Source organism: Balaenoptera physalus (genome assembly GCF_965194825.1).
Source record: "Balaenoptera physalus genome assembly, chromosome: 20".
In the NCBI taxonomy this organism is placed as follows: Eukaryota; Metazoa; Chordata; class Mammalia; order Artiodactyla; family Balaenopteridae; genus Balaenoptera; species Balaenoptera physalus.
This window is the reverse complement of record NC_138901.1, coordinates 43,298,054-43,311,673: the sequence shown is the minus strand read 5'-3', so window position 1 is coordinate 43,311,673 and position 13,620 is coordinate 43,298,054. Positions and strand designations below refer to the sequence as shown.

Below are 13,620 nucleotides of genomic sequence, written 5' to 3'. Positions count from 1 at the left end.
ATTGTAAGTATAGGGAAAACGGGGATTACCAGGCGGCTAAACACCGGCTTTTAGGGTGGGTACCAAAAGGAAGCTGCCGAGTTCCTGGGAAAAAGTAGAGCTCATCACTAATCGGCGCTGTGAAGCTATCAAAGGGGCATTAAAGATCCATCTGTTCTTTGTGTAAAGAGTAACAATAAAAGAACACCCGTGTACCCACCATCCAGGTTAAAAAACAGGACTCAGTGTACTCTTTTCACTAAGCAAGACGATGGTTTTTCAAACGGAGGAACGATGACGCCTTGCCGCTCGGCGGCCAGCTGGGTTCTCCACAGACCTTTGCCTGAGAATGAATCAACTCCCCTGGAGCCGGGCCCAGACCACCCCACCAGCACCTGAACTAGAATTGCACCCGGCCGGCCCTCAGCTGTGGCCGGGTCACGTGACGAGGGAGCGCAGCTCCTCCCCCGGACGCGAAGGGTCACGTGGGAGCGCGGCCCCGCCCCGTCGCCCAGGCCGCGGCGAGGTGGGGTCCTGCGTTTGCCCCGGAAGTGGCTGTCGGGCGCTGACAGCTGCTGGGAAGGTGGCGGCGGAGGCGGCGGCGGCGGCGGCGGGCCCGGAGCAAGATGGCGCTGCGGCCGGGAACGGGAGCTGGCGGCGGCGGGGCCGCGGGACCTGGCGCGGGGGCTGCCGGGGGAGGCAGGTGGGTGTGAAGACCTGGGCCGGGACGCGCCTCGCAGACGCAGAGCAGACCCGGCACCGGCGACGGGTGGTCGGCCGTTATGGCGGTTTTCGCCCGCGCCGACCCCTTTTCCCTCGGAACTGCGCTGCGGGAGGAGGGTCGTTCTCCGGGAACGTAGGCCGAAGGGGTGGATGGAGCCCGGGCGCTCGACTCTTGTCCTGCAGGCTCGGGGGCACTGGCTGCTGAGGCTGAGCGGGGAGGAGAGGGGGAGGAGGTGAGTGTCCCATCGGTGCGGCTGCCACCCGGCTGGGTGGATAAAGGAGGAACCCCGACGCCTCGCTTCTAGCCCGACTGGATCTGAAGCGACCGGAGACTTCCTTTTCCCAGGGCTTGACCAGGGAGGGGCTCTGAAAAATCTGTTCACAGAGCTGCACAAGTGTTTCCAAGGTGTGTGTGTGTGTGTGTGTGTGCACTCTTTTTTTCAGTGTTGTGTCCTTTTTATTTTTTCCTTAACACACCAGAAACAGCAGGAAAATCTGAAGACCTTTGAATTAGTATATGGAGCTCTTGTAGAGGTAGTTTTAACACCTGTCTTCTTACTAAAAAACAATTCACTGTTAAACAGCACGTACGCAGTTATCAAAACAAAGCTTCCAGACTTTTACTTAGTCCTTAAACAAATTTGCTCTCTGTCAATTCCAGCTACTAATCGCCAGTGGCTCTCATATCTAGAACAATAAAAGAGATGAACATTTGCAACCTGACAAGTTCATCATTTGAGGAAATATTTGATTCTGGGAAGTTTTCATCCCACTTCTGTAATGACCTAGTCTGACTTTGTTTTGCTAGCCAACCCGAGGTTCATACACATTTGGAGATAATTTAGCTTTTTATCTTCAGCATCCTAAATTATTTTTGGAAGACAAAGTGTTAGTTTTTTTTTTAATGCAGTGTTTTATTTTGGAGTCATGAACGCCACAGTGTGAAGCCTTTAAAATCCTCACGTCCTGCAGATGCTTGTATATACGCGAGGAAAAGAGAGCAGTCACTGTTCGCCTGTGTGCAGCTGCATTTTTCACTTTCTCTTTTTCACATCTTTCTCTCTAGATTTAAAACTTTTCTTTCTCTTTTGTTTTCCGATTTCCACTGTTTCATTAGAGTTTTTCATGAATACTTGATATAAGTCAGTTTCTGGCTAGAGAAGACAAATATGTAATAATCTCTCTTTTCTGAATGTGACAGCAGTTTCTAAAATGTTCTTGAGTGGCATTAATTTGACCAAGCTTATGATGAATTATGGCACCAAGTTCTGGGGAAATATAAACTTAAAAGAATTTGGCATTCTAGGTACGGGTTTTGGGGGGTTTTGCTGTTGTTTTGGTTTGGGGTTTTTTTGTTTTTTTTAGGTGGAGAGGAGTTTGGGTGTAGAAAGTTAAGTGGATCATTCCCCTTAGTTTGTAGTAGTTTAACATCATTGGTCCATGAACACAATTTTTTTTCTAAATATGGCCTGAATTGTAATAGAAATTAGAATGATTGACTTTAAAATTTCTTTCCTATTTAAAATTTGGTGGTAGTAACATTACATTCTTAAGCTCTAGAGGATATGTGGGAGAGCAAATCAGCCTTATCTTGTAAAATGTGTGGTAAATATTATATTGGAGATTTTCTGAGGCTGAGAAGCTGTATGCTTAATAAAGAAAGAATATGGTTTTTAGAGAGCAGTGGTGAGGGCTGAGGTTGTTTTTTTATAAGGAAGCTAACGTTATGGTTGGTACCCTAAGTATATTTTAGGGAAAAGAAAAAGAACCAGGCAACCTTTCTCAGCTTTTAATGGAGGAAATCCGTGAACTATAATTTACTGTATTTCTTAGGTACTTGTCTGTGTCCTTCCTAAGAGGCTAAGCAAAAAGCACAGGCATTTTCCAACTTTATTAATGTTAGCCTACTTTTGATTGGTATCCTGAATGGGCTACTTTAGAATAAATAGTAGAGTTGTATAAAGGGCAAAATTTATGCAAGAGATGAGAAGTATAACTTTTTTTCTTTTTTAAAGTATGGCAGGAAAAAAACAGTTGAAAGATCTTGATTAGACTGTGTCCTTCTGGGATAGTATCATTTGTGAGCTTGTCTATTTCCTGCTTTTATAAGCTCCTTAAGGGCCTCGTCATCTTTTTATCTTCCACTGCTTCTAGCACATTCTACACATAGAAAACATTCTGTAAATATTTGTAGATTCAAGCAACGTTGTAGGCAAAGAAGAGGTATTTCAATTGGGCCTCATTTCAAGGAAGAGGAAGGGGTCAAGAGATTGTCATGGAGATGGGAAGGCCCAGTGAACGTTAGGGGACAGCAGGTAGGCCAGATGGACTGTGGCCCTGAGTGGGAGAAAAGAGTTCTGTGAGATAAAACTGAAAAAGTTGTGTTCAAACTGGAGAGGGCCTTGAATATAAACTAAAAAAATTCAATTTAAGGGGGAATCATTACATTGTTTTAATCCCAAGAGTAGCTTTATCAAATGGCCCCTTAGCTAGATGCGCCTCACCTGTGCTACGTGAGCTGCGTTAGAAGCCACAGAGTCTGCAGGTGGGGAGATCCATTAGGAAGTCTTGCTGAGTCCAGGCCTCAGAAGTGAAGGCTGATCTGGGTTAGTAGCAGAGGTAACTGAAAGGGGAGGATGAATGAGATAGGCATTTGACAAGCAGGGCTCACAGTTCTGCTTCACATTGTTTGTCATCTTGTTGCCCATTTTTTTGCCAAACTTTTGCTGTCTTATCAGTCTTACTTAGCTGTTTGTCTAACCACTCTTTAAGCATGTTGCTGTTAGTAGTCTAAACATTTCAGAGAGTCCTATGAATGGTACATAGGTCAGTAGGTAGTTTGGGTTGTATAATTACTGGAGTAAGTCATGTTTGTCAGTAATGTTCTTAATTTAGTTTTTGTTTATGTTTTCAAAGTAGCCTTTATACATCTGTACATTATTTGGTTGTCTTAGCTAGGACCTTGGCAAACTTGTGGTTCTGTGTCCTCGTTTGACAAAGGGCAAACAGGACAGGGTGGTGAAAGGGATTGCATAGAGCTTCACGGTTACTTTGTGGCGGAGCTGGAGAGAAGAAAATGTCACTCGAGTGTCCAGTTTTTACTTAGCCACTAAGCCCTATTGGTGATTGTAATCTTTAAGACTGATTTGGAAAGTCTCAATAGGTTGACTACTTAAGTCTTAGTGTATGAGTAACTTTTTAAAAAATTGAGTCCTACTAAATTTCAACTTGCAGTTTAAACACTTTATCCAGTTAACACATTACTTAGCTAATACGTCTTGTGTGCAGTTCGGAAAAGCTGTTCACTGTTCAGACCTCTCTTTGGTGCGGGCTCGCTTGTCAGCAGAATTTGCGAATGGTTCAGATCCTCTACAAGGCTGTAATCAGGTAGATGTCCAACTAGAAATTTGTGAACCACCTTACAGAAAAATCTTGTTGATTAAAATATTTTAGAGCTAAAAGACTCTAAAGTTTGATTTTTAGCCCTTTTCCTGGGAAGGGGGAGTGTTGTGCAATAGAAAAATGCAAGGACACATAAATTTGGCATACCGTTCCTGATCTCACTATATCTTTAAAGACTATCCAGAAACCCACTTCAGATCCTTGACTCCCAGATTAAGGGCTTTTCCCACTCAGATTTTTTCTTCCTTAATCTATCCCATTTCCTTTCCCTCCGGTCTCAGAGAAAGAAGTCCCTCTTCCTTTTGCTACGTTAATGCCATCCTCTCAAAAACCTTGTTTTAGCTATCACTAAGTATATCTTTGTATCCTAAATCTTTGTCTGTGAAGGTCCCTTCCCCTTCCTCTGTTGAAACCGTTCACTCAAAGATCACCATTTTCGAAAACAGCGATCTTTATTTAGTAATCCTCATTCTTCTCAGCTTCTCTACAGCGTTAGACACTTTTTCCTTAAATGCAGTCCTTCCTCAGTTATAACTCTCAGTTATAAGCAACTTCTTTGGTTCTCAGTGACCATTCCATACTCAGTTTTCACTAAGAATTCTCCAAGGTTTTCCTTTGTTGTCTTCTCACTATGTATACATCCCTTTGGCTCTTTCATCCACAACCAGACTTTAATTTTTTTCTTTTTTTACCTTTATTTAAAAGAGCCTAGGTAGATTGATGCAGACCCTTCCCTTGAGCTGGAGTTACTTTTCTGGTTGCCTATTAGATTGCTCCTCGTGGACACCCTCCTAACACCTTTCTCCCCAGACCTGCTCACACTGGGTTCCTGTCAGCAGGTAAACAGTGTCACCATCCTTACAGTTGCTCAGGCCCAAAATCTCGGCAGCATCTTCAGCCCTTTCTGCTTTTTCAGTGCTGTTCTCCATCCTGGTAGTTGCTAAGTCCTGTTGATTCTTCCTTTTAAATAGATTTCATTCACCTCTTCTTTTCTATTCCCACTACTCTGGTTTTGACCCTTTTCATTTCTTATTAAGATTATTGTAGCAGTTTCTTAGCTAATTCTTGTTACTTCAAGTCTTCTCTGTCATACCCCATTACCAGAGAAACCTACAGCACATTTCTTTTTTTTTTTTTATAAATCTAGATTGTTTTTAGTAAGTGTATTTCTTTTATTTATTTACTTATTTATTTGGCTGTGTTGTGTCTTTGTTGCTGCTCAGTCTTTCTCTAGTTGTGGCGAGCGGGAGCTACTCTTCGTTGCGGTGCACGGGCTTCTCACTGCGGTGGCTTCTCTAGTTGCAGAGCTCGGGCTCTAGGCGCGCGGGCTTCAGTAGTTGTGGCGCATGGGCTCAGTAGTTGTGGCTTGCGGGCTCTAGAGCGCAGGCTCAGTAGTTGTGGTGCATGGGCTTAGTTGCTCTGCAGCATGTGGGATCTTCCTGGACCGGGGCTCGAACCCATGTCCCCTACATTGGCAGGCGGATTCTTAACTACTCCGCCACCAGGGAAGCCCTACAGCACATTTCTGATCATTTCATTAGAGAAAAATGTATGACATCAGGGAAATGTAGATCTAAATCACAATGAGATACCCCCTCATACCCATTAGGATAACTATCATTATAAACAAACAAACAAAAATTCAGAAAATAACAAGTGTTGGTGATGATGTGGAGAAATTAGAACCCTGGTGCATTGCTAGTGGGAATGTAAAATGGTGTAGCTGCTGTTGAAAACAGTTTGGCAGTTTTTCAAAAAGTAAACATAGAAGTACGCTATGACCCAGCAATTCCACTCCTAGGTGGAGACCCAGAAGAATTGAAAGAGGGACGCAAACAAATACTTGTACACCAGTGTTCATAGCAGTATTATTCACAACACCCAACCCAGCTGTCCATCAACAGATGAATGGATAAGCAAAATGTGGTACATATATACAATGGAGTATTATTCAGCCATAAAAAGGAATGAAATTCTCACGTGTGCTACAACATGATGAACCTTGAAAACGTTATGCTAAGTGAAATAAGCCAGATACAAAAGGACAAGTATTGTATGATTCCACTTAATATAAGGTAGCTAGAATAGACAAGTTTATCAAGCCAGAAAGTAGAATAGTGGTTACCAGGGGTTGGGGGGAAAAAGTAATGGGAAGTTATTTTTTAATGGGTACAGAGTTTCTGTTTGTGATGATGAAAACGTTCTGGAAATGGATCATGGTGATGGTTGTACAACATTGTAATGCCACTGAACTGTACACTTAAAAATGGTTAAAATGGTAAAATTTTATATTGTGTATATTTTACCACAGTTTAAAAAAAATCTCTGACTTTATACAATACTCAAAATAAAATCAAACATTTTAAAGGCCCTCTACATTTTGCTTCCTTTTCCAGTCCTGTGTCTTATATTCAACCTTAAATCATTTCTCTGAACACGCTACAGCTTCGGCCTCTGAGATTTTGCTCAAGCTATATGGTGTGCCTCTCTTTAAGATTTAGCTCAAGAGATACCTCCAAAAAACTTCCCAAGATATAACCCATAAAATTAATCTTTTTCTTCTCATTTCTGTTAGTATTCTGGCCCTCTCACAGCTCTTAGCACATTCTGTCCTATGTTAAAGTTATTTGCCTGCATCTGTGTCTTCAGCAAGACTGAGCTCATTCAGGCCTTTCATGTAGTAGACACCCAATAAATGTTCAGTGAATTGAATCTAATCCAGCCCTCTCATTTTATGGATGGGGAGATGGGAATCCAGGGGAGTCACACAGTGACAGAACCAGGACCAGTTTCAAGGTCTTCTGTCTTCTGGCTCAAAAATTTTCACCCTACACTAACATGCTGACTGTCATGTGTCTTGTGGATGGTCAATCTGTATTGATGGTGGATAATTCAATATTGTACTATGGAACAGATGCCAGGGCCCAGGCTATAATTTTTTTATTTATGTGAAATGTTACATGTTTTATCTGAAATCTTTGCACATAGGAAGATCCTGATATATTTTTGTTCTGTTTTCAGCTTCATGTTTCCAGTTGCAGGTGGAATAAGACCCCCTCAAGGTATGTGAAAGCTTAAGTTTTCAACTTTCATTTTTCACTATTATGTTTCTGAACTTGGGGATTAAGTGGGTAAAAAAGTCCTATTGCTGCCAAATAGAGTAAAATTTTCTTATAGTCTCGAACCTCTGTGACAGCTTACTCTTAAAATTTCTCAAAAATTTGGCGAATTTGGTTTAATCTGGCGAATAAGAAGGATCGTTCCTCATTTCTCCAAACTTATTTAAGCATTATATTGACAGGTTATTATTTAACCTCAGAGATGAAGGAGACTCTCAAGACAAAAGTATTAAAGAAACAGGTGACAAAGATGAAATGAGTTGTAGTTCTCTGAATGCCACCTTTCTCCTGTCTGTCTTCTAGATTGTTAGCTCCATGGGGCAGGGGCTATGTCTGCCTTATGCTCGTCAGTATCTCCAGCACCCAGCATGCTGATAGAAAATAATAGGGTCTTTATAGATGCTTGTTGAATGAATAAATGAACCCCTTTAGTTATTTTATACTTAGGTTTTCTCTATATGAATTTGGTCTTATTTTAATCATGTACATAAGAGATCACATATTCTGATTCCGTTTAAACTATTTTAAGTTTCAGTTTTATTCCTAGCAGTTTCTCCACTAGGTATATCCCTTCTCTCTTGGTTTCAGACAAGGGCCCACCAATACTGATTCTAGCTTTGTCTTCAAGGAAACAGTAGTGAAGGGATATAATCTTGACTCATGCTTCTGTGTCACTGGAACACAAAACTGATTAAAGAATATGTCTGCCCTTCTTTCTGCTCACTTCTCCCACTCCAGTGTGCCCCCCTCCTCTCCACAGGCCAGGCTGCTCTGAAAACTGGCCCTTTTCACAAAGCCAGTGTTAACTGGTTATGGTAGGCTTGCTAGAGAAACAGAGACTCCTAGGTCACCAGTAGAGAATGGCCCCCACTTGCCACAACTGGAGAAAGCCCTCACACAGAAACTAAGACCCAACACAGCCATAAATAAATAAATAAATAAATAAATAAATAAATAAATAAATAAATAAATAAATAAAATATAAAAAAAAAAAAGAGATGAATGATAAAGAGCAGCTCAGTAGCAGGTGGTCAGTGTCTCCATTTATAATCAGTGATGGAGGTTGAGTTTCAGGTAAATTTTTCCAAGGGTCAGTTGTATTCTTTTCATTGTGCTCACATTTATGCATTATTTAAGCTATCTGTAATTAGATGTGTCCCAGATTTAGATCAAATGGTTTGAGATCTTTTGTTCTTTAGGAGGGCATTAGAGAGTTGTGTGTTCATTATTGTGGCTCGTCATTTTGCATTTTTATAAACTTTCAAGTAAAAATCTACATATGGAGCAAAGGAACAGGAGAAGAAGAGAGCCCAGAAGGTTGCCTGATATTTTTTCTTCTGGAATTTGGAATTGTTTTCAAGATTTTTTTACAAAGTATGTTAGAGTGGACTTTTTGATCTTTTGAAGGCATTAAATTGTGCATGGGTTATTTCTGAAAGCATATACAAGGAACAGACAAAAAGAGTAGCTACAAGATCATTGAGTAGGTGAATAGGAGACAGGAGAGAAACAAGACTTGTTTTTCACTGTGTATACTTCTATGCTGTTGAATGTTGTACCGAATCCTTGAGTTACCTGTTCGACTTAAATACACTTATGAAAATAAATAAAACTGTAGGTCCAAAGGCATAAGAGGGAAAACATCTTACTATGCTATATTCAGTCTGTGCGTTCTTTTTTTTTTTTTCGGTAAATTTATTTATTTATTTACTTATTTATTTATTTTGGCTGTGTTGGGTCTTTGTTATTGCACGTGGGCTTTCTCTGGTTGCGGCGAGCAGGGGCTCCTCTTCCTTGCGGCGTGTGGGCTTCTCATTGCCGTGGCTTCTCTTGTTACGGAGCACAGGCTCTAGGCACGTGGGCTTCAGTAGTTGTGGCACGCGGGCTCAGTAGTTGTGGCTCGCAGGCTCTAGAGCGCAGGCTCAGTAGTTGTGGCTCACGGGCCTAGTTGCTCCGCGGCATGTGGGATCTTCCCAGACCAGGGCTCGAACCCGTGTCCCCTGCATTGGCAGGCAGATTCTTAACCACTGTGCCACCAAGGAAGTTCCCAGTCTGTGCATTCTAATTCTCCATGACACCTCAAGGCCTTCGCATTTGGTGTTCCTTTGTCTAGAATACTCTAACCAAATATCCGCATGGCTCCCTCCCTTCAAGTCCTTGCTTCAATGCCACCCTTTGGGGAAACCTTTTCTGACTGTGAAACAGCAACCACTCCTTTCCCTGGCTCTCCCTTTCCCCCATCCCCACCTGATATCCACTTATTTTTTTCTTTTTTTTATTATCTCCCCCAATTACAGTGTAAGTTCCATGAGAGCAAAGACCTGGCTTTGTTCAATGTTGTGTCCCTAGAATGGTGCCTGATATGGAGTAGGCCCTCAAATATTTGAAAAAATGATTAATATAAATGAATAGTTTGCCACTAATAAATGTTACCTACAAATGTGGTGTCCATGCTTCTGAAATTAAACTCTGTATGAATAACCTTGAAGGTACACAGAATCCACGAGATCAATATGGTATACTTTAGCAGACCTTTAATTTTTTTAAAATCAAAATTTGATTTTACAAAGTTCCTTATACTAGAACCAACATGGATGTAATATGTTGTACAGTGCAAAATTAGGATGAAATTTGTGTTCAGGCTATGTAGGGATTTTGTTTTATTCACTGTTGCATACCAGGTATCTAGAACTGTGCCTAAAATGTGGTAGGCATTTTGTATTTATTAAATCCCTGAAGGGATGTAATCTTTATTCTCCTGTACTCTTGGGAATACTTCATTGGAAAAGTTTGGGAGGTACTATACTATAAAACATACTTTCATGATGGTTTTCCTGCCATTGCATTATATACTTTGCATGCTGATAGCTGTTTTGTGGTGTTATATTAATTATTCATGTAAGGAAAGAGAAGAGGAATATCATTTCTTTGAGCATATTAGGTATTAAACAGTTTCACAGATGTGAAACCGAGGCACAGAAAGAAGTTAAGCAAGTTGCTTAAGGTTCCAAACCTAGCAAGTGACATTTTTAGTTGGCTTCCAGAGTTCATGCTCTTAACTACTTTTGTATTAAAAGTAACTTAATTAGTATTAGTATTAATTAGTATTAACTCTTAACTACTAGTAATCTGCTGCAGTATAAAAAATTACCCCAAAACTTAAAGAAAATAAACATTTTACTGTTCTACACTTTCTGTGGGTTAGGTATCTGTGAGTGGCCTCACTGGGTGATTTTGGCTTAAGGCCAAGAGATTGCCTTAAAGATGTTAACTAGGACTGTAGTCATCGGAAAGTTTGATGGGTTTGGTAGATCTGTTTCCCAGATGGCTCACTCACATAGATGGCAAATTCGTGCTGCCTTTTGGCAAGAGATTTCAGTTCCTTGCCGCATGGATTCTCCACTCCCCCTAGGACTGCTTGAGTATTCTCATGATGTGGCAGTGGCTTTCCCCAACAGGTGATCCAGGAGAGCAAGAAGGAAGCTGCAGTGGTTATTAGGAACCTTGGGGGACTTTGCTGGTGGTCCAGTGGTTAAGACTCTGCGCTCCCAATGCAGGGGGCCTGGGTTCAATCCCTGGTCGGGGAACTAGATCCCACATGCCGTAACTTAAGAGCCCACACGCTGCAACGAAGATCCCGCACCCGCATGCCGCAACTGAGACCTGGCGCTGCGCAGCCAAAGAAATAAATAAATATAATAAAGAGAGGGAGGAAGGGAGTGAGAAAGAAAAGAAAAAAGAAAGGGAAAGGGAAAGGAAGAAGAACCAGCCTTGGAAGTTACACACCGTCATTTCCACAATATCCTATTGGTTATTCTGGTCCGCCCTATTCAGTGTGGGAGGGAAGGACAAGGATATGAATGCCAAGAGGCAGAGATTGCTGGGGGCCATCTTGAAGGCCAGTTAAGCCATATTGTGTATTTTTTAAGTATGCACAAAAATTCTGTGGAATAGGTATTATTATCTTCATTTTACAGATGAAGTTTTGTAACTTGCCCAAGATCACATAGCTAAGTAAATGATGGAATTGGAATTCATACTCAAGTCTGTCTCACTCCAGAGCCTGTGCCTTTTCCTCTATACTGTGCCACCTCCCAAGTAGCAAGTCCTTTAGGTGCTTATGGTTTTAAGAAAATAAACTGTAAAACACATTGACCTTAGTGATATCTTTATGTTTTTCAGCAGGTCTGATGCCGATGCAGCAACAAGGATTTCCTATGGTCTCTGTCATGCAGCCTAATATGCAAGGCATGATAGGAATGAATTACAGCTCTCAGATGTCCCAGGGACCTATTGCTATGCAGGTACTTGCCTCTTTAGCCAGTGTTTACAGAGTTATCGTTTGCTGTTAATTGTCTATGTTCTAAGAGCTACATACTAGGAGCTTAATGTTATATTTAGAAATAAGTGTAGTCTGCATCTTAGGTGGCTTCCTTCAAAATAAAATGAATATATGTTTGTAAGAGTGAAAAAAAAAAAAGAAATCATTTAAGAAAAATCTGGTGACCTCTATATTTGACTACTGACTTAGAAGAATTATAGAATGGCATCTTGGAAAGCTTAGGGACCTGAGGCCATGAAATCACATTGTTAGAAGAACTCTACTGTTCTCATGAAAGGAGCAGTATTATCGTTTGCAAGACTTAGATACTGCTTTGTATTGAATTGTCTCATCTAATCCCCATAACAATTTTTTAAAGAGGTGGTATCTCCATTTTTCTGATGAGGAAACCGAAGTGTTGTGAGGATGCTCACAGAGCATAGGCAGCCACGATTTGAACCTGTGTCTTCAGTAGGTCTGTACTTGACTGTTTATACATTGAATTCTCTCTTGAGAGCATCAGGGAGCCATTGACTGGTATAAAGCGTGGAATGATGCAATCAGAATTGTGTTTCAAAAAGATCATTCTGACTGCTGATTGGAGAATGATTGGAAGGAGAGGGGAGAGCGAAAGTGGATGTAAGGAGAATCATTAAGAGGCTGATGTAGTGAGAGCAGGCGAGATGTTGGCTTAACTTAGGGTGGTAGCAGGCGGGTGCAGAGTTGGATGTTTTTGAGAACTTCTTAGGAAATAAAATGAAGAGAACTTGATGAAGGATTGGATGTTGAAAATAAAGGAGAAGGTGGTATCACACTTGATTCCCCGTTTTCTGCATGAGCCACTGACTGCTCATTTATTAATAAAAGAAACACCAGAAGAGATTGTTTGCTGGAACATAATTGTTGACTTTCAAGGACCCATGAAATATTCAAGTGGGGCTGTCCAGAGACAATTATCAGTTGACCTGGCACTCAAGATTTTTCACTCTGGGTTGAAAGTTATAGATTTGGGAATCATCCACACATAGAAGGTAATTGATGCCATAGGGGTGAACTAGAACATCCAAGAACCCTATAGATGGAGAAAATAGTCCAGGATAGAGCCTTCAGAATTTCAGTGTTTAAATCTAAGGGAGTGAGTTGCAAACAGAGGAGATTGAAGAGGAACAACCACAGAAGGTGGTGGGGTTGGGGGGTGGGGGGATTAAAGGAAAAAAACATGGGTGTCAGACAGACCTAAGTTCAAAGCCCAGCTTTGCCACTTACCTGTAAAATGGGGATTTAGTAATAACTTGCCTGTACGGTTATAGAAAGAATTGAAAAAGGAATTATATAAAGCACTTGGAATTGTACCTGGCACACAGTGAGCAGGAAGTGGCAAGAAATTTTTATTTCTTATATTGTTAATATCAGGAATGATCTTTCCAGTGGCATGGCACTATTTCATGTTCTGTTTTTAATATTTGTCTATGTTTCCATGCTTTCATTGGCTCACAACCCCTATTTCTTTCTAAAACTTTCTTTCTTGAATAATGGTAATAAACAGTAATAATAATAATGACCACCATTTGTTGTTTACCTGTGCTATATTCATTGTGTGTATTATATATTCAGTCCTCATAACAACTCTATAAGTAATATTTTTATTCCCATTTTATAGATAAGGAAACTGCAGTCAGAGAGATTCAGTGCGCTGTTCAGTGTCGTGCAGCTTGTTTCAGAACAGAGACTGAAACCAAAGCTATCTTACGTTTTGGAGCCTGAGTTCTTAATTACCAGTGTTTCCCAGCCTTTAGTCATTTGAGTATCACCTTCATGATTTTTGCCATGTATTATTTAATTAACATTTTTAATTGGTTAGGTTTGTGGCAAATTCTTAAAGGTATCTTTTCTTGTTAAGTAAATAGAAAACCTCATTTGTTATAAGCAGAGGGTAACCAAAAAATAAATATGATGAATCAAAACAATATTACCAAATTCTAGCTAGGTACTGTTACTTATTGGAGTTTATAAACCTCATGTTTACTTTCTCTTTGTTTAAAAAAAAAAAAGTAAATTATGTCTACAGTTTACCCA

General features: G+C 40.8%; 1 protein-coding gene across 7 annotated transcripts in view; it reads left to right on the top strand.

Moving 5' to 3' along the window:
• Positions 1 to 13,620, top strand: part of SYNRG (synergin gamma) — a 183,991-nt gene that overhangs the window by 87,916 nt on the left and 82,455 nt on the right. For 2 of the 7 annotated variants that reach the window (XM_082439909.1, XM_082439908.1), the window contains exons 1-3: positions 534 to 682; positions 7,126 to 7,166; positions 11,409 to 11,527. In XM_082439909.1, coding sequence (XP_082296035.1) covers positions 606 to 682; positions 7,126 to 7,166; positions 11,409 to 11,527 — 237 coding nt within the window. In that variant the 5' untranslated portion in view covers positions 534 to 605. Of the gene's footprint in view, positions 1 to 531; positions 683 to 708; positions 1,109 to 7,125; positions 7,167 to 11,405; positions 11,528 to 13,620 lie in introns of those variants that run through there. The other 5 variants (XM_082439903.1, XM_082439910.1, XM_082439907.1 and 2 more) reach the window with 5 other exon arrangements.